The 21,220-nt window shown below is 39.3% G+C and overlaps 3 protein-coding genes across 9 annotated transcripts in view; 1 reads left to right on the top strand and 2 right to left on the bottom strand.

The window, feature by feature from the left end:
* Window positions 1-138: 138 nt before the first annotated feature.
* Window positions 139-3,592, bottom strand: si:dkey-75a21.2 (uncharacterized protein LOC794385 homolog). The gene is made up of 7 exons (XM_040153626.1): window positions 3,536-3,592; window positions 3,289-3,364; window positions 3,104-3,194; window positions 2,662-2,865; window positions 1,735-1,871; window positions 1,473-1,615; window positions 139-1,378 (listed from the first exon to the last, which is right to left on the bottom strand). The coding sequence occupies exons 2-7, from the start codon at window positions 3,327-3,329 to the stop codon at window positions 957-959; spliced, it is 1,038 nt and encodes a 345-aa protein (XP_040009560.1). The 5' UTR covers window positions 3,330-3,364; window positions 3,536-3,592; the 3' UTR covers window positions 139-956.
* zgpat (zinc finger, CCCH-type with G patch domain) lies at window positions 2,745-8,167 on the top strand. 3 transcript variants are annotated; one of them, XM_040153624.1, is made up of 7 exons: window positions 2,745-2,855; window positions 4,711-5,372; window positions 5,739-5,872; window positions 6,108-6,272; window positions 6,485-6,607; window positions 6,824-7,235; window positions 7,657-7,795. In XM_040153624.1, the coding sequence occupies exons 2-7, from the start codon at window positions 4,768-4,770 to the stop codon at window positions 7,793-7,795; spliced, it is 1,578 nt and encodes a 525-aa protein (XP_040009558.1). In that variant the 5' UTR covers window positions 2,745-2,855; window positions 4,711-4,767. The 3 variants fall into 3 exon arrangements, with proteins under 3 accessions (XP_040009558.1, XP_040009556.1, XP_040009559.1); XM_040153622.1 differs by lacking the exon at window positions 2,745-2,855 and adding an exon at window positions 4,129-4,287; XM_040153625.1 differs by lacking the exon at window positions 2,745-2,855 and having other exon boundaries at window positions 4,768-5,372; window positions 7,657-8,167.
* An 8,554-nt stretch (window positions 8,168-16,721) lies between these two features.
* chrna4b (cholinergic receptor, nicotinic, alpha 4b) overlaps window positions 16,722-21,220 on the bottom strand; it is a 38,988-nt gene continuing 34,489 nt past the window's right edge. For all 5 annotated transcript variants that reach the window (XM_040152646.1, XM_040152644.1, XM_040152643.1 and 2 more), the window contains exons 5-6: window positions 19,009-20,446; window positions 16,722-17,450 (exon numbers count right to left, since the gene is read on the bottom strand). In XM_040152646.1, coding sequence (XP_040008580.1) covers window positions 17,325-17,450; window positions 19,009-20,446 — 1,564 coding nt within the window. In that variant the 3' untranslated portion in view covers window positions 16,722-17,324. The remainder of the gene's footprint in view (window positions 17,451-19,008; window positions 20,447-21,220) is intronic.

The raw sequence follows: 21,220 nt of genomic DNA on the forward strand, positions 1-21,220 counted from the left end.
ATTATTAAGCATCAGTATTGTACCTCTTACACCAGGAGACAGAAAGTCAGGTTTCTGATGGAAGGTACTGCATTCCCCCTAAAAATAATTGTCCAGACAAAACCAGTACATAGGTAACATTTGTATTTCACTTTAGATCTGTGCCAAGTTGGTCCCCTTCTACATTTTCAGTATGTTAGAAGGTATGTATGAAGAGTTTTTAAAACGTGTATCCACTTTGATCCTGTGTGTGCAGCAACCAAATGCTTTATGTGTGTAGTAGATAACCTTATCGTTGATAAGAGTGGCCCACGAAAAGTTTTTATTTTAAATTAATCTTTTCATTAAAGTTTAACACTAATTCCGTAATAGAAATTAAAGCCAGAATGAGGCTGACGATGAAATTTTATTGTTAAGATAATCAAGAAATAGCTAATGGTATTAAGCAAATAGCACTCGGTGGGTAATGGTATTTAACTTAACAAAACACTGGTCAATTCATTGTAAATCAAGGCTTTTTCAATGCATAACAATGTATAAAAATAACAAAAATACAGTAAATCAAATGCATATAGACAACGTGCATATATATATGCAAAAAACAAAAAGAAAACAGTAAAAAATAAAAATAGCTAACAAGTTGGATACAACTTATATATCAAAAAACAAATAGTTGTGAAAATTAAAAAATATTTGAAAAAGCAAGTCTATAAAAACGTGTCGTCAGTTGAGATAAACAGTACAACCACACTCACTTTGTATAGGTTTGTAAGTGGACATTAACAACAGATTTGTATGAACAATTGTAGGCAGCAACACTGTCGATGTGTATAGGTTTTGTGAAAGGAACTATATACAATCAAATATACAAAAACAACTATGGAAAACAGGGAATGTGAGGTGCACAGTGTGAGAGCCTCTAGCCTCTTTGGAGGGAGGAAAATGGGAAGGTGAGGGGCACGGTGGTGGAGAGTTAATTACTTTGGATTGCTGCAACGCACCTCTACTGCTTGGGACAAGCTGTGAGTGCCAGACTTCACTCTTTGGTAGCTGTAGCGATGGTCCGTGGTTGCAACAATTTTCTTTGGCCTCCCAGCAGTGATTCGTTGTCTACCCCCACGCTTGACCTTTCGGCGGGCAACAGAAGTGGGCTGTGCGGCTATACTTGTCCCAGAACAGTTAGCGGCCCGCCGGAGAGCTCGTGCTTGCTGCGATGCCAGGCTCTTGGAACCATAGTGACCAAACATGTGCATCGCCGACTGCAGCATGGAGGGGTTCTCCTTTAGCCTATGGAAGGTGTGCATCATGGCTGATGCTGCTCGTTGAAACCCTTCACTGCTCTGCCCCATGGCCGAAAACTCCTTGATCATGGAGTGCCACTCCTTACTGTCTAAAATGGCTGCAAATATAAGGAGCAATGGTTTATCTTGTGTTTAATCAGTAGTGTATATATTTATGCATCATTAGAAACACGTCTTTATAATCAAACTGACCCTCTGGTGCTGTGAGCTTCTTCTCCGCAGTCTCAGTGTCCACATCCCAGTGATGAACAGCATCAGCCATATGTATGTTGTGATTGTGAATATTGCTGATATCCACCAGTGTTGGGTACTCTGGTATGTGAGGATCAGTGTTTCTGGAGGGAAAAGGCAAAAAAAAAAAAAAAAAAAAGTAACATACTGTTAAAAGGATATGTACAGACATACATTAAAACAAGTATTGCTTTAGAATTTAAGTGGGGTTTGTGTGTTAGACCTGCTCTGTTGCCCATGGGAAAGCTCAGTGCGCACAAGGGTAACTTTAAGTTTAGCAGGGCAATCTGTATTTTTGGACACCCTGCCAGCCTTTATTGTTTTCCTGGGCTTGGTGTTATGCTGGCACCGGTAGTCTGCCTACAGTATTAGGAAAAATAGGTAGTAAGATAAATTTTGTCAAAATTTAAGATGGATTTTTGGAAAAAAAACAAAACAAAAAAAAAATCATCTTTTTCTTATCAAAGCACTGCAGGTAGGTATAAAGGTAAGTAGTATATACAGTATGTGGTCCTGCACAGAGGTAAGTTTTATGTAAGAATGTGGTGCATTATTACCTTGATGGCTCTAACAGTCTCCTTTAGGTTAGATAGCAAGCTGCTGCTGTAATACATCTAACCAGACTTTTTAAAACGGAATTTGGGACAGGGAAGTTCATGGGTTTTTTTGGAATTTTTCTCTACATATACTAAAGTGAATAATCTGGTTTGTTATGTGCATTTAAATGTAGTGCGTGAGAGTAGGTTTAAAGTGAGTTAGGTTCATCCACATTTTGCCAACACGTAAGTGCAAGTATAAAGTTTAAGAATGCATTAGGGTTAGTGGGAGGTTTACAGATTTGTAACATCAGAAATGGTAACTTTCAGGGAGATTTGCTTGGCTAAATTTAACAAGTAGAAATTAAAAGATGGATAAATGAAATTAGTTAAAGTATTTGTAGCAATTAAGACCTCATAAATTGAAATTAAGACTATTTAAAGAATTTTAAGGCCTAAGATTTATAAAATTGAATTTAGACTTTTTAAGGACCTGCAGAAAGCCTGTATAAGGAGTCACCTTTCAACTGAACATATTGAAAGTGGTTGGAAATTAAAATCACTACCAAGGGACGATGCTACAATACCAACTCTTTTGTAAAAAAACAACCCACTTTGAAGATGATCCTGTGGCCTTTCGTGGGCCTGGTGTGGGCCACTCTCCATGTGACTGCCATGGACTTCAGCCACACCAGGATCTCCTCCTTCGATTTAAGGGGCATCCGTACCGTTGCCTCAAAACTGATTCGGTCACCGCCGGACTGGCTCACAGCTTTGTACCTACATACATGGTACTGATAATCCTTTGGTAAGAAGTCCTTCAACACAAAAGGCAACAAGATGTTGTTTTGAACAGATCAAATACAATATGCTGTCTTCTCGGTTGAATACTAACATTTAAGAGTTTGTCTAGGCATATCACAGTAACCACTATGGTCAATGGGACGTTTCGTTGTCAGATGAGCCTCAGTTTAATGCTTTAAAAAAAATTAGAAGACTTTGAAGCAAAGCAATGATGTATGTGGGGTTTATCATAGGATAACCCGTAGCACTTACCAACAATTCACAGTGTTGGTCCATATTTATGGATGGGGCGGTGCAGGGAAACCGTTCAGCTGTGCTGAGGGGCCTTTTCAGATTTCCTGATCTGTTTGAAAGTAAGGTTAACGTTAGCTAGTTCACTGGTATTCAGCTCTACATTTAGACATTGGAGTGGCCTAAACATTTAGGTCAGCATTTACCTTTTTTTCTCCATATCCGGCGCTGCACACATAGCATCCATGTTGACGTTATTTGGCCGGGCTAACGCATTTGGTGCTGCACACATAGCATACAATGACAAGTAATACAAAATTTTCACTAAACCTTCTTGGTGTAATCTAAACAACTACAATCAATAATAATTAAAATTTTACTAGACGTTGGTGGTGACAACTTAACAAAAGATAGCTGATTAACTTAGCTTTAGGTCGTTTCACATTAACTTACCTCCAGCAGCTGTTACAACCGGGAACAGGAATGTGAGGCTGAGTCGCTCTCCAAATTCTTGGCAGCGGTTAGCATCATAGCTAGGCTAACGTTAGCGTTTAGCGGACGCCTGGTAGAGATGAGCCAATCAGAGGCAGGTGGGGGGCGTGTCTTCACCCGCCTCGGGTGACCTCAGGGTTTGGCGTCTTATCTTCAAAATAAAAGAACAGAAAGTTTTATTTTGAAAAAGAAAACCCTATCAAAATGTGTAATAACATTTTTTTTTATCTTAGAAACGTGTAAATTATGTCATGTCAATGAATTTTATCGAACTGAATTAAACAGTTAAGTTAGTGTTTGTTAATACTCAATTACTTGACTGCTATCTCAATTGTTAAAAATGTTTTATTGTATAAAATAGTAATTTCTTTATTCAACAAAGCTACCATATTAATTATGAAAAGGATTGGTTTTGGCACAACTTTAGAAACTAGTTGAACACTAGCAAGCAGCAGTTCTAATTTTGTACTGACAGTAGTTAGCGGTCAATATCAGTCTGAAAAAATTTGTTTTATTTTGAAAGAAAAGAAAATTCACAACAGAAGTCCACCTTTTATTCACTTCTGCTAGCTTGATACTGAGCCGGTGTTTGTAGCTGAGATGTTCTAGTATATGTATGTAGCTATTTAAATTACTTATTTTCATAACGCAGCAAGTGGCTCTCACTCCTTAGTCGGTGCAGTGGATGTCAGACAGCTCGTCTAATTAAGAAGGTAATAATAGCGTTGTTATAATCACGTGTAACAGTTAGCTTAAAGACGGCTAACATTTAGCTAACACTAGCTCCGATGAATACCTAGCCTGGTTAGCGATTCATAGCTAGGTTAAAGTTGATGGTACCCAATCACGATACAGGAGCTTTACGAGAAAAGCTCTTCCATAACATACAGTCAGTGCACGAGGTAGTTCTTGTTGAAGTAAAACGGAAAACATTTCCTAAACTCAGTCAAAATCTCTGGCAATTTGATTGCTTATCAATAGATGACCACTAAAATATGACATCAACAATGATTCAGGAAAGGACAGTTCAGATTCTCCTATGATGTAGCCAGCTCCATTAGCTCATGTACTCTACCTCTTCCGCTGAGGTCTGCTTCCTTGATTCCACCTGAAATCCTCCACATTCATTTCCTCAGATACCTGGGGGGCTTGATGTTGTCAATTCCTGTCCTGCCCTGGTACCAAGTGTCAGTATGGATGAAGAAACACTTGAGGCAGCCATTGCTACCTATGGTGCCCAGTTGCAGCAGGTAGAGACAGCCCTGTCGGCTGGCCTGGACCCGTCCCAGCAGTCAGACCTGCTCAAACTAAAAGAGGACCTTAGTCAGCTGATAGAGCTCACTGAGGCCAGCCTGGTGTCTGTCAAAAAGAGTCGGCTTCTGGCCAGCCTCGAGGACAGCAATGGCCTGCAGGCATATACCTCAGAGGCAGCAGCTGACACAAGCCGCGCAGGCGACAGTGTGGACACTGAGTTTGCTGCTTTTTACTCTGAGGTGGGGGAGTCTTCAGGTAGTGGCTGTGATACTAGACAGATGGACGGGGAGGGGGGTGGTGGGGTAGAAGATGAAGAAGCGGAGGAGGAGGAAGAAGAAGACGCACTCAGTGGTACAAAAGTAAGAGCTCCCTTCCGGACAAGATGGGGAACACTGGAGTATCACAATGCCATGGTGGTGGGGGCGGAACCGCCAGATGGAGAAGAGGCACAAGTAAGAGTGCTCTATGTCTACCCCACCCAGAAATCTATGAAACCTTGTCCGTTCTACCTAGAAGACAAATGTCGCTTCCAGGATAATTGCAGGTAAAGTACCACTGTTTGTTGTTTGGTTTTTTTGGGGGGTTTTTTTTGTTGATTTTTTACATCTACATCTGTAAAAGGTTGTTGTATTAAGGTTACTTGCTCATACCTGCCTACTTTGTAATAGCAGATGTAATCCAGCAAGTGTCACCCATTGTCCACATGATGCAAATGTTTTCTGACCATAGCTACAGACAGCAGTCTACAAATGTTGTGAGGTGCTCTTTTTTGTGCACCTTTTATCTGTTTATTTAATATTTTCAAAAAAATGTTTAGTTGCAGGTTCAGTCAGTTGAATCCCTTGCTTATTTACTGTATATTCCACTTTGATCTTCGAGTATTTTCTGAGATATTTTCCTTTTACTAAAGATTTTCTCATGGTGAAGTGGTGTATGTGTCGGAGCTCAGAGAGTTTGTGGAGTGTGACCTCAGTAATCTTGAGGAAGGCTCATCCTGCTTGGCTCGACACGAGGACGGCATCTGGTACCCAGCAAAAATCAAAGGTATTCCATCAACAGGGCCAGTGTTGACGAGGCAGTCTACAGTGATAGGTTTGGCAGTAAAATGGACTAAAGTTTTGTCACCTTCTCAAAAAATGTGATAGAGGCTTTTTCTGAACATTTTCAGCAAGTCGTCTGATTACAGTTACACAACATATCATAAACAACCAAGACAATGACAGATTTTATGATTCCAGTTTGTAAATTTAGCCAACTCGTATGCTTTCTCTTAATGTAGAAATAGACAGTGGTTTCTACACTGTGAAGTTTGACTCACTGCTGCTGAAAGACGCCGTGTTCGAGGCTGACTGTGTTATCCCGCCTTTGAGAGAAGATGACCCACTCTCCTCTGACTCTGACCTGGATGACACTGGAGATGGAGATCAGGTGGCTTATGCAAAAGGTGTGTTTGAATATGTGTTGCCATTGCCAGATCAATATTGGGCTAGTATTTGTGATGGCAAATTGCAAGCTTCCCCCATTTAATGGCCTTGTGATCCATTTTACGTGCCAATAAAAGTCATACATGCGCATTTGTTTTAGATTTTTTAGGCCATTTCTCCTTTACAAAGTAACTGACCATTTTTACTTTTATTTTCACTTTTTACCCAACAGTAATGGACCCTGCTGTAGAATCCACAGTTACTTTAAATACTGCTAATTTTGGTGGCTGGGAGGCACATACCAGAGGCATTGGATCCAAGCTTATGCTCAAAATGGGCTATGAATATGGGAAAGGTAAGTGCAACTGTACAACTCCATTTTATGTTATGAGGCCACAACATGTATAGTGATTCTGATTAACATCATTTATATTTAAAAAATCTATTAGAAATAAGTACATTTATTTATTTATTTTACCAGTGTTGTGTGGTGTCCTTTTCCTGTATAAAAATATACAAAAGAAATAGTCTTGTGTTTCCCTTCCTCACTCAGTCTCTTTTGTCTTTTCAGGTTTAGGAAAGATGCAGGAGGGTCGAGTAGAGCCAGTCATGGCAGTGGTCCTACCCAAAGGTACGTCTCTGGACCAATGTGCCAAGTTCACCCAGAAACGCACCCAGAGCAAGACAGCAAAAGATGGCACGCTAACGGGCCGCCCGAAGAGACGCAGAAAGCCTCGGGTTGCCACAGGAGGGCGCCACACCGTCTTTGACTTTCTCAACCAAAGGCTAGGAAGCAAGAGTACCCATCCTGCTGAGGAGGGTGCTCCTGCGCCGTCAGCAGCGACTGGCGTGGAGGCTTACAGGGGAGGGGAAAGCACCAAGAGGAATCTGAATGTGAAGCTGTTCCAGGCCACTGAGAGGGTGTCCCAGACAGAGAGGGAGATCCAGAAACTGACTGAGTTACTCAGCAGGCAAACAGGCAGGTTAGTAATGAGTTCAGCATACTTTTATTGTAATGAAGCAAGATGTCATTAATAACCTCAGCTCCTCGTCTCTCCACAGACACTCAGCAGCTGTTATCTCCTCAATGGAGAAAGCAGACATATTAGCAACCACAGCATACACACACATATGTACATAAATGCACTTTTTTGCACAACTACAATTTATTGTAAAATATGAGCACTAGTTGCTATGATGTTCCTGTCAAGTAAAATGGTTATTAATTTGAATTCACAAATAAGGAGGACTGTGGGAGTTTTGTGAAAATGCAAATAAGGTGTGAAGAGTCTCTGTTTGATACTTGTTTCCGTGACCAGCTTTCTCTGGAAAATGCAGCTGAAACCAACTTGTCTCCTCGTCTCTCCCCACTTCCTAATCTATTTGTTGTATGTGTGTGCAAAGGGGCGCATCCAGAGTGAAGCAGTTGGAGGAGAAGCTGTCAGCGGCTCGCCGGCTGCTGGCCCAGCAGAAAGCCCAGGAGCTGTCCATCCAGAGAGAGCACAAGAAGGCTGACACACACAAGAAGATGACTGAGTTCTAAGCTCTGTTCTCTCAAAGACTTGGAGGACGAAGGGAAACACTGCTTGCCTGAAATGAACTTTTGTCCCCCACGTGCTGTCAGTTATTTGCTACACTGTATTTTAAGGCATTTTTTTTTAGCATTATTTTCAGACCACATTATGGATTTGAGCTGGTAGTGGAGCCCACTTCATGCAGAATGGATCATGTGCTGAAGATCATTTCTGTTTCACATATATTTTTCAATGACTGGGCAGTTGTTCTGTTCAGGTTTAAACTGTACAATTCACAATTTTAATGATTTGTAATGACCATTTTGTCCGAGTGTATATTCAGCACTAAAAACCATGTGTTTGGAGAAGCTAGTGTGCATTTTCCTCTTTTTAACCATACACCTTCACACAACTAAACTCCAATGTAAAGAAATTTTTCTCTTCCACCAAATTTTTCATGTGTTCTTTGTTATACTTTCCTGGCAGAGGATTCCATCATTCTGGCCGAAAGCTGCTTTGATGATGAGTGCAGTATACCTTGACTCAGATGTCGAATGGTTTTAAAATCATAACATCAGGAGTTGGGAGACCTTTACAGAGTTTTGAAGTGAAGCCCCTCCATTCGCCCACATCTCTTACCAGCTCATACACAGCATCTTTGAAGCTGCGACCATAACCTCTGTATTAAATCCTGATTTTGGAGAGCAACTTGTCTGCTCATAGATGGACACACATTGTCTGTAGGCGTTGGGCAGGTTGGTTAGTGACTGCATCTACCTTGCTGCCTTTCAGACTCTCAAGTAAAGGTTGAAGTTGTGATGTTAGGTAGCTGTAGATGAGGGTTTCATCCGTTCCATGCCTTCTTTCATGAGCAGTTTTAATCTGAATGTGACATGGCATAATACCGGCAAAATTTTAAAATTGAAAACAGAACTCTAGTATTTGCTACCTGTATCCAAAATTTTTAATGACTACTTTCCAAAAGAATCAGGCCAGCAAAAAAAAATGCAGAAGTTTAGTGTGAGCCTGAGCCCATGAAAGACAGCTAGAAAATTGGTGACCAACAGCACATCTCTGTATTTGTATTGTCCCTAAGGGGAAAGTGAGTGATAGTAAGTACCTCGTGTTAAAGCAGTAAGCACAGCAGGGAGATATAGTGCACTTTTGTATGCTATCAACAAGCTCTCTGGATGGAGTGTGGCAGAGCAGAGGGCAGCCACACATGCAGATCTCATGAGCCCTCCACTCGGTACCCTGAGGGAAACCCTGCTCATGCACTGATCTGTTGAGTGGCAGCACTTTTAGATTGCTTGTGACCGGAGGGATCACGCTGAATTTGCTGATGGCTGGGGAAAAATGGCGAATTGCAGTATCTGTGTTGATTTAATGGGCTCCCTCGGGGGTCTGCGCTTCACGCCTTACCCCATTTATGAGCCTCGGGTCTCTGAGGGTGTCGCTGCCCAGCCACCGGCAGATTTTTGTGTGTGTGTCATAGTGTTCAGGCCAAGGTGTTTCCACACTCCTGAAAACATCTGTCTCATGTATGAATTCAGGCTGGCCTATTAGGGGAGTTTTTGCTGCTAACTGGCACTTCATCAGAGCCTGGATTATGTGATTAAGGAGGTGTGATAGGAGAATTGATTGGGAGGCCACTGTGACAGATGTCTTACCTAGGAATTCATGTTAAGCCGTTGAACTAGGGGCTGCCAGGCAACAGGGGTTGGTCTCTAAATGTGTGGCATAGGGTAAGCTTTCTAATGGTGTTTACCTGGCTCTCTGTGGTGCAATCTGAACTGATATCCACACACAGCATTTTCTAGTTGTTGTAATGTATTTGCACTATTCATCAGTTTTTATATCATAAACACTGGCCTCAGAAAGTTTAGATATCTTCTTTTTCATGAATCGCTTTCTCAGTTTGTTGAGTTGTCATGGAGATGGATCAATTGAAATGTGATCTCAGTTGCTGTTATGACTTCATCCATAGCACTTTTAGGACTTAGAGGGCATGTTGGCTCACAAGGTAAGCATGAAAGACTGTTCTTGATCTTGGAAATAGTGGTTAGAACCATCCAAACCAGCAAGCTTACATGCTGATGTTTAACATTTTAGATCACTGTGTTAGCAATGCTAACATTTGCCAATTAGTGCTTAACACAAGGGCAGAGAGGGTGATGGGATTGTCGTTATTCTTTTGCAGGTATTTGGTCAGAAACAAAAGTGTTTGACAAGTGAAAATTTTGACTCGATGGCGCAAGATGGAAAGTAACAGGATCACCAAAGTAATGACAGTTGAGGGGAACATTGATGTCTGTGCAAAACGTAATGGCAGTCATTAGTCAGTAGTTGTTGAGACATTCCCTTAAAACCAGAACAGCACAACCCTATGGTGGTGTGAGAGGAAACGTCAGGGCATCACTGAAGTCATCAGAATACTTCATCTGAGAAACATGAAGATCTGTACAAAATTATATGGCAGTCCATCTGGTAAAGGTTAAGATATTTCACACGATAAGTGAAAACTTTGAATTGCTGGTGGCACTATAGGAAAAACCTCAGTACTAGGATTGTTTGTGCAAAGTGTCATGGAAATCCACTCAGTAGCTGAGTGGATTGCCACTCAGCTACTGAGTGGATTGGAGTGAAGTAGCTTCACTCTTGACCAAAGTGGTGGACCAGTCAAAGCACATTTCCGTCCATAGAGTAATGCTGCTAGCATGACTTATTTTTAAAAAAGAGAAATATATAGAATTTTTTGTTCAAATTTAAATTCATTTCAGAAATCATTATTTTATATATCAGGCCATTTTCTTTGAGGTTTCTAAATGGAGCTTTGGCTACATTTACTCTGCCTAGCTAAACACAAGGATTTTGATATTTTCAGATTGAGTTTGGGCCACACTCGTATGTTGAGATGAATCGGGATGGAGTCAGATATCTACCAAAGCGACTTTTAACTTAACACACTGAGATTGTTCAGGTCATCATAAGTCACTTGGAGTATTCCTCTTTTTCCCCTCAGTGGTGTTTGCCAACTAAAAGAGATTGGAAAAGTGCTAGCAGAGCACTGCCAAGGAGTGCTCTGCTAGCAAATTTTTAATTGAATTTTTATTTCTGTCTGCTGTCTTTTTACTATGCGCAGCACTTTGAGCTCATACAGGTGATTAGAAATATGTGTAAAGTTTTTTCATGTACATACATGTATGCTGCTTGGTTTGAGTGTAAACAGGGAGTAAAATACGGCTTATGGCTTAGAGTTACAAATTAATATGCACACAATTGAATACGTCCCCCACCACGTTTGACTGTCACTAAATCTCTCACACAGCCACTTCCTTACCTAAGATGTCAAATTGTAACTATAAAATCCAAACACTGATTTAGAAACATGACTCACTTTTACTTCAGTCAGTCAGTTTACAGTTGTTCAAAGTGACATCGGTTTGCCAGTCATTCGTTGATTGCACTTTCATAATAGGAGCAGGATGGTCTTTGGCCAGTTGGCTTTGAATCTTGGATCCAGATGCGGTTCCCTTATAAAAATGCTGGCTTGATACAGGAGTCTTCAAATTACGAGCTTAGCTTTAAATGAAAGTGACCTTGTGGAAAATCTCTCCGATGTGCCTTGCACTGTTCCCACTGAAACTAGATGGATGCTTATGTGGGTGTGCATGGGACTGTATGGCAAACATTGTTTAACACTTACACAACCAAAAACACAGGTGCAAAACATGTAATGTCTTACACCTAATATAAGCTGCAAACATCGTCTTGTCTTTAGCTGACTGCATTGTTGTTGGGGGTTATGGGATAATGTTAGAACGACCGACATTTTGATTAAATTTTCATTTGTAATACTGAACTATAATACTAATTCTAATCTGTGATACATGTTAGAAAGGAAAGCTTGAAAGACGTAGCAACTATGCGGGATGCAGAGGGCTTAGCGAACAGTCAGTTGCTTGCCGTAGTAGCAAGAACCTGTTTCAGGTTCTCAGCAAATCCCATACATATAAACATACTGTATGTATGTATTTACATTGATTTGCCTTTTATACATATTTACTTTCTCTTAAACATATAGTATTTTTTGTCATGCATACTGTACATACATATATTCTCATCTTACATATTACTCTTTATAACAAAATTAATGTCTGCAATTGAAAATGCATGTAGTTAAAGTTGAAAATATATGTATTTTAAATAAAAACAAATGAATATTAGAGTGTACGTTATGTGAGAGGCCCAGAATGAACTATGGCTTGCATGGCCCCTCATATACATGCAGTGCATGCACAACTATACTGATAGATAGTCTTCTAGATAGTTTATCAGGAAGATGCAAGCAGCATTACCATGAGGTTCATCATATGCCACGCATCTAATTGTTGGATTTAGCCAAAGTTATTAAATTAAAACACCTCTCCTTGGCTGAATCAATTAGTAAAGCCCTGTGGTATGTATCTGCAAAGATAACCACATAATTGATATTCGCAATTAAGGAAAAATTTTTTATCAAGGTCAATTGAATAATCTTTTAACAATTATTAATAATTTAATACTTAGTTGTAAAATAATAACTTTGTGTACTTGCATGTCATTTTGAATTGCTATCTTGAGGCAGCCAATACAGAGGACCTCTATGGAGCTCTACCATCTGATGTCATTTGTAATTTGCCTTTGTATAAGTATTTAATACTTAGTCATAAATTATGCATATGAAATCCCTGCTGAAACGGCATGTTTTATCATATAATGGAAATTAGTTTGTAGTTTCATAAAGACCATCCTCGTTTCATTTTAGAATTCACTTGACAATATACCACAGTATTGAGTTTCCAGAGAAACCTGGAAGGACACATGGAAATTAATATCCGTTCTTATATGAATCTGTGGACACAGACAAAAGACTAACTTCAGTTAACTTGTCTTTTTATAAAACTATGTTTTTAACTTATTTGTAGTTGCAAGAAAAGCCAGAGTGCTACTTTGTATTTCAGACTACCATCCAGCCTTTGTTATGCAGATGACTAAATACACGGCACTGCAGGTATTTCACCTTGTATAGAGTGCTTAGTTTCCATAATATGCTAAATTGCCATTTTCTGACTGTCTGTGATTTTACATAATGATCAATGGTTGGTCTTCTGCTGAGCTAGTGGAAATACAATAGTTTATTGGCTGTGGCCAAAACTGAGGTCATCACTTTGGGCATTCAGGTATAATGTTAGATGCTTTCAAATCTAATCACATCTGAGGTTTTACTGCGGTGGAACAACAGGATGCAGGTACATGGGAACAGGATTAAAGTGGAAAAGAGTTGGTGACTTGCTGGTGAACACAAATTTAATATGTTTTGCTTTTGGTAGATACACTCCTTTTTTTTTCGTGCGCTCATTTTTGCACATTTTGTTTTACAGAATGTAATGTTTTTTATAAGAATGAAGAAGAGTACAATTTTAAGCATGTAGGCATTGAGCTATACCAAGACACAAGAAAAATAACACATCAACTTTTGACTACAATACATGCTCATGTTTTCAGATACTAATACAGATTAGGTAAATTTCTATCTTTTCATTTTCCACTGGAAGTCCTTAGTGGATTTGGACTGGAGAAAATGAAATTAAACGCAGACTTAACATTCATGTTTCATCACTGTAGTTTCATTGTTTCATTCTGCATCTATTCAATGATTCGGTTTTCACTGTGCTCATTGTTATTTATTCTATATATCTGTCCATCCTATACACTTACAGTTTAATCAAGATTTAAGGAGAGACCACTTGTTAGGACAAAATGGAAAATTTAAAAAACCCTCACGATTCAGAATGATTTTACAAAGTCATTTCATACCCTATTCAACCTTTTTTGGTTTAGCTTTATTTTATTGTATTTAACAGAAAAATTACAAGAAACCCGACAAGGCTTTCACATCTCACACTGGAAGAATATGGGAAAAAAATGATATTCAAGACATAAGCATAGGTGAATTTGGCACAAAAAAACAAAGAAATCAGATCTTAATACAGTGCCAAATGGTGTAAAACAACTGCAACAAAGTTGATAGACTAAAGTAAAGCATCTAAAATAAAATATCAAAATTAGAAGTTTTTAACTTCAATCGATAAATAGTTTATGTACATATCAAAAAAGTAGGTATATTTTTTCTTGTATATTTCTGGTTGGCAAACTGTGTAAACTGTAAGGGGTTTCACACTTGAATACAACTTAAAATAAATTAGGAGACTCTAAAATTATTATATAGACAGGAAAAAAAATATACTTCTACATAGCCATTGTCAAATGACTTATGCTGTCATGAACAGCACAGTCAGCTGCTCCGTGCGTTGCAAAGGGTTGTAAAATGAAACAAATACTTAAAAATTACTTTTTTAGCAAAAACTGTTAATTAAAACACTTGTGGCTATAACCCACCGGTGTAGAATAAGTGAAGAATGAGCAACAACTATTTGAGTGTTACCTGATTTTGTGATGGAAATTTAACAAGAGTCTTCAGCTATGCTAGGGGTTCTGTAAGGCTGCACTCAATATCAGCATGTAAACATACTCACATTATCAATGTTATGATGATGATGTTTAGCAGGTATAATGTTTGCCATGTTCATGATCTTAGCATTTTGGGATACAAATTTTTGCTAACTGGCACTAAACACAAAGTACAGCTGAGGCAATTCATCATGGAACCAAAGTGGAACCAAATCTCTGTACCAAATTTCATGTCAATCCATCCAATAGTTGTTGAGAAATTTCACTTAAAACCACAAGTGTGAACCATATGGTAGCGCTACTGTAGATTAAAAGTCAGGGGGGTCACAAATTCATTAAGATTAATCCTCTGGGAACTATGGATGACTGTACAAAATTTTGTAACAAACCATTATATAAATATTGAGATATTTAAGTGGCTAAGAAAATCATTTGACATGATGGTGGAACTAGAGGAGAGGTTAGGGATTCATTCTCTGGGGACCATGAATGTCTGCACAAAATTGAAAGGCAATCCATCCCATGTTTGTTGAAATATTTTAGTCTGGACCAAAGTGTTGGACTAACAGACCAACAGCCATGCCACTAGCAGCTCATCGTCCCCGGCCAAGTTGTTCCAATATCACAATTAACCTTTGCTTAACAGTTGTAACACTTTTGTACAGAACTAATGGCTTAATCATTAGTGAGCTCAAACTCCATTCATTCTTAGCTGTTACAGATTTTATACAGATATTGAAAATGCAGTATCAAAGTTACCAGAATGTTATGTTATTAAAGGGGACCTATTATGCTCATTTCCAACTCTATATTTTTATTCTGGGACTCCACTAGAATAGCTTTGTGTGATTCACCTATTAACTTAATAACTAGTAACTAAAAGTAAGTAATGGAACATAATTGATTGGAAATGGCAATTCATCAAATCCTTCAATACATGATCGAGCCTGAATCCAATCCGGAATATGAGAGTGGACAGCACGAACATCCACAGCAACAAGGATTACAGCAGGACATGGTAAATATTATGCCCGACACCTGCTTACTGTGTGACATAATGGTAGATTTATTCTTTCAATCACAATCCATATATAATTTTTTTCTATATATGCCCATTAATAATTGTGGGAAATCCTCTAAAATGCCAACTGAAGTGGAACACGTCTGCTGCCAAGAAATACAAAAGCTAAGGTTGCTAGTATAAATGTTATTCCTTCACCAAATGACTGTACAGTAAACCTGCAGCGACGGTTATTTGTATGCTGGAGTACATTAAACACCTATAATACTACTCAAGTAGACTAGTTTGGGAGATAGAGCTGTGCATGGAGCAGATGACCATATAAAGAAATACATGACAAGCTGATATTAGCTCATCACGCAAGTAGAAAGGACCGTTGGAAACCTTGTGCACTCTTGACGCTTGAGCTTTTGTCTCACAGGGATTACTTTTACATACATTAACCTCATTATTTGAAACTTTGGCCACGTTTAATATGGACATCTGACATTGTAACATTATAGTATGTAAAACAGAAAATAAAGAAAAGCATAACAGGTACCCTTTAACAACATTTTGGAGCTATTCAACAATAAAGTCATCTTAAAATCAACTTCAGGTATAATAATAATAATACTTCCTTCTGTGGTAATGGGTCTGCTATGTTTTTTGAACACACAAATATACGATAACTTGGTGACTGGTGTCTCACACTAGTAGTGTTATTAGCATTTCTCATTAACACTGCTGCGTCTTTGCATGTTGGCATCGCTCTAGATGTGTTTCTTTTTTTTACTGAAGAAAAGATTCAGAAATGACTTCATCATCAGCCTCTCTTTCCTTCCTCGCTCTACCTTTGCCAGAAACCTTCAACTCATTTTGTGCATCGAGAACAGCTTGTTTTTTTGTTTTGCACTATAAAAGCCATTGGATTTCTTTTCACATCTGACTGCATGGTACACAGTATAAAATGCAATGTAGAGGCTGTTTTTATTTATTCAAGATACTAATGCAAATGTCTCCAAAATTAATATTCCAGTTATTTATTGATTATCACATTTATCTTTAAATAGCAATGCCTAAAATGAATGATCATGAACTGAAAAATCCTGCTTGACAGAAAAAATGAAAATCAGGCCTACTTCTACTCATTTATGGAGCAATAGAAAGAACTAAAAGTGCCCTTAACTTTTTTTTAATGTGAATGAGGTTGAGGGGAAGGCTATGCAGGACTGGAGAGAGTGACTTTAAATCCCTCCCTGTTAACACCAAAGTGCTATGGTAGTAACAAAGAGAATGGCAAAAAGACATTTTGAATAAATGTGTTTATTTAACTGCCAGGATTATAAAATCACAGAGCTGTATGTGTCCTTGCCTGAGCAGTGACCACTGCGAAACACATTATACCTGAACACACACACACACACACACACACACACACACACACACACACACACACACACACACACACACACAATTCCTCCACAGAAATCCCTCCCAGCACTGAATTCTGACAAATTAGGTTGCACAGAAACATGATCATTTTATGAATATTTGGTGAGAGCATTGCACTGTCACCTGTGCTATTGTCAAGATACTATAACACTGACATTGTTGTTGGAATGTTAAAACTGAGATTAAAAACCCAACTTTATACAGTCTTATTAATAGCTTACAATGCCTTGGTCTTTCTGTGGTGTTATCCACAGTTCTGACTTGGGTCAAAGTCTGCTCTTCGCTGTTTTTTCACAAAGGTGACAGCTTGAGCGATACAGCTCGATGTCAAAATGGAGTGGTGCGGAAGGATATTTTTTCGCTGTTGGCCTTTTGCCCTCATAAAGAATTTATATGCCCTCTGGAATCAATGATAGATATTTCACAAGATTTCTCCAGGAGTAACCTTTTGATAACCCCGGGGCAAGAGCAAGAAATGTGACTTGTAGTTCCTTTGAAAAATAGAAAATAAAATGATAAATGATAGACTTTTTTATAAGACAGCATGTCCTCCTGTCAGTGTTAATGACTTTTTCCTTGATGGCAAGATTCTAGATCATTCCAGCCAACCAAGGAGGAAGAAAGAGTCCCACAGATCCCAGTATACACACCAGAACAAACATCCAGAGGAATATCCTGTCAATAACCATGGCCACATACTTCCAGTCCTCCTTCACCTGGCAGAGAGGAAAACAGCAGAAAAGGACATTTCAAATTTCACACCACACCACCTTTCTTTTTACCAGCTGTCAGTTTTTACCCTTGATTGATTTCTCTCGAATGGCTGATTTTTTTCATTATGAGGCAGCTATCACCTAAATGTCAGTCAATCCTTGCTTTTCTCTCTTATGAAAAATTCAAGGTCAAATTACTGAGGTCCCATTGTTTCAAAAACTGACCTTTTCTGGCTGGAGATAGATAGTGCATTTTAGTGCTGACAATGACTGATGTCATGAGTACAATAACTTGCACCGCTGGTTTTAGAATAATTGTACATATATTTGAACTTCTCTTCCTATGCCACAGAGACACCTTTTCCAAAACCTCTTGCTGCTTAGCAGTTTACCAATCAAAATACATTTTCATTACAGGCAACAGGAGGTAACATCTCATTAAACTGTCACTTCTCTAATGGTCATTTGTTCTAGAAAACTGTTAAATATGTTACGTAAGCATTCACCTATGTACCACTTCACATTCTATTCCCATAATTAAACCTGTTTATTGTTGCCATGACATAATATAACTTGATATACTTGCTTTTAGCCATGTGTTCACAATCGAATGATGGCTACCCTGCATGTCCTTCATACCTTCAGAGTGCGCATCCTAAGAAATAAATGCTGCACATCCATTAGATGAAATGTGGGAGCAGTATATCAAGATGTAAAGTAAGGTCAGCAGCCGACTCTAAGCAAACAATGACAGAAAGTCTTGAATCGACACTAATCTACAATGGCAGAGCTGCCACATTTCTTCCGTGATCTAAGAACGAACAATATAGGAGCCTTCAACAGTGTTCCCATGTTTCGTTGTATTTTGTTGTGCAATATCAGAAGTTTTCAAGGAAGAAAGCCAGGTGTTGGCAAGGGTGATTCAGCCTTAATCTGCCCCTAGACGATATACTTTTTAAAAGCTGAGGGTACACAAAAAGAACACAGGAAAGTATGTGAGCAATGCTGTTTGCATTGCAGCAAATACATTAAAAAAAAAAATCAATTTAACAAATTTAAACTCACTTGATAAAAACATGTACAATTCAAAATCTGTGGAATGCCATTGATAACCTACTATCCACACTGGCTCCAGCAGTTAATGCTACAACCCTGCCCATGATTTTTTTTTCCCTGTCCTTCCGGCTTTTTGACCATGCACAGGAGCAATATCGGGTCTGACGTGTTCCGTTCATTTGCTCTGCTGCCTCTCTTGCATAAAGCCCTTTGAATTTGAGTGAAACTGAAGCTAATGTTATAAGGCAGTTGTATTTTGCACAGTTGTAAGAACCACACTGTTGGATTACAAGGCACAGCTTGTTGTGCTTGTTCATTGAGAATTTTGAATTTGAGGTTGAATTTCGAATAAAAAGTGACAGCTGTATTGCATGTGGTGAACGGCCTTTACTTGTATCCAGAAATACTGAATGGACTGAAAAAGCTCAATTAGAGATTGTTATCTAATTTTTTTTTAAATTCTAATTCTTTACTGGTTACTTGAATAATACTTCTGTAAACTCACTGAAAAGTCTGCATCCTCTGCCCTGAGGTGATCGGCGATGTACTGAACTCCCTCTATGGCCCGTTGCATTGCTGGGGAAATAGCTGGAACCATGGTGTCCTGTTGGGTACTTGCATCTTTCATGGATTCTGCTGTGAGGGTTTCTGCTAGGTGATTTGTAAGGGCTTGTTTCTTCACTCTCCCTGTGATCCCAATGACCCCAGGCCCTTTATCATGAAGACAGCAGTACTGGAAGCTGCGGGAGCGACACCGATGCCCAGCTCTGTGAGGAAGCTCCTTCTGTTGATCACACATTTGCTCTGCACTGAGGGAGCGGCCGTTTGGGGCTAGTGTATCCGGTTCTTCCCTGGATAGACTTCGAAGTGGGCCTAGTGGCAAAGATGGAGGCAAGGACAACTGGGAAGAAGACGAAGCTGTAGAGTTGTGTCCACGTAGGGGTTGTTTGTCTGAGAGAACTGAATACTGACCGGCTGTGGACCGGCAGAAAACGTTTGCCTTCAGTGGGTGATCTTCCTCAGTGTGGTTGCCAAGAGGGGAAGATGGTGGAGAAGGTGAGCAAACAAGGATGCTTGGACTGTCGCACGGAGTCTTTGGGAGTGTATTCTCTTCCTGTCCGATTTGTCTCAATCCTGTCTCTAACCCTGCCCAAAAGGCCTGTGAGTTGCCTGTTGCTGATATCATCGTTGGACGGTGCATCATCTCAATAAGCTTCTTGCAGTGCTGCTTTGCTGTGCCTGGTGGACGCTTCATGAAGAGGACTCGAGGCACCAAGTCCAAGAATACTCTCCGCACCCAGTGAGGCATGCCATGGGTTTGTGGAGAGCGGTGATGTACGTTTAACACGAAAACAGTAATTATGATAGAGAGCGTGACAAAGACCATGGTGAACAGCAGGTATTCACCGATCAGTGGAATCACCAGCGATGTAGATGGTATAATCTCTGTGATCAGCAGGAGGAACACTGTTAGAGACAGTAACACTGATATACACAAGGTAATCTTCTCACCACATTGCGATGGCAAATAAAACACCAGCACAGTCAAACAGGAGATAAGCAGACAAGGGATGATAAGGTTAATAGTATAGAATAATGGAAGCCTCCGGATGATGAAGTAGTAGGTGATGTCTGCATAGATCTCTGTGCAGCACTCATACTTTTTGGTATTGTACTTGCCCACTGCATTGATGATAACCCACTCGCCACTCTCCCAGTAATCCATTTGGTCCACATCACTGTCCATGCTGATCAGATCGATCTTGGCACGGTCATAGGTCCACGAGCCAAACTTCATTTTGCAGCTTTGCTGATCAAAAGGGAAAAAGGTAACATCTATGCTGCATGAAGACTTATAAATTGCTGGTGGCATCCATTTTATCCGACCATCATGGAACAGATGTGCTTTCGTGAGGTGGGTTACCGCAAAGTCTCCATCGGCGCTGCACATGGGGAGTAACACATAAAAGGGGGAGAAAGGAAGAAAGACGTTTTATATCAAATGTACTTTATATTTTTGTCTTCATCAAAAGTTTAAGACTTTAATACTGGGTGATTTCTTCAAACAACCAAACTACTTAGATTTATAGAGGTCCACTTCCTAGCTTTTTCTTGGAGCTTCTGTATCACAGTTATCCTTAGCTGATGGAATTTGCTGAACTACCACGGAGATAGCGCAGTTGTTCTCAGTTAAAAGCTCCAGAAAAAGTTAATAACTGCAGCTTGATTGAAGATTTTTATACTGCTGTTTCTAAGGTCAAGAATAAATTTTCGCTTTCGATACTATTTTTACCTTTGGCTTAATCTTGATTGTTTTAGTAACCATTCACTGAAGTGTGAAGGTTAATGCAATAAACAGTTCTCCTTACAACTGATGATTTTGAGGAACTACAAGCTAAAAGCTAATAGTTTTTTCTTTTATTTGAATAATCAACTGTACCACAGGAAAATGATTTTTAATAAAATTCTATCGCTGACAAGTGCAAAGCATACACAATGACACATCACTGTTGTTCTTTTAAAAAAGGAACTATTTTAACGGAAGAACACAATTGGAGAATTATTTACTAATTCAGTTTTGTTTTATTTTCCCTTCTTAATTCACCCTCCACATGCTTGTATTAGCTAAAATGTTTCAAAGAAGCATTATTTGTTATCGTATGTACGCTGATGGCACTCACATTTAAATGTCTGTATCAACAAGCCAATTAAAGACT

This window comes from Xiphias gladius, chromosome 18 (assembly GCF_016859285.1).
Source record: "Xiphias gladius isolate SHS-SW01 ecotype Sanya breed wild chromosome 18, ASM1685928v1, whole genome shotgun sequence".
In the NCBI taxonomy this organism is placed as follows: Eukaryota; Metazoa; Chordata; class Actinopteri; order Istiophoriformes; family Xiphiidae; genus Xiphias; species Xiphias gladius.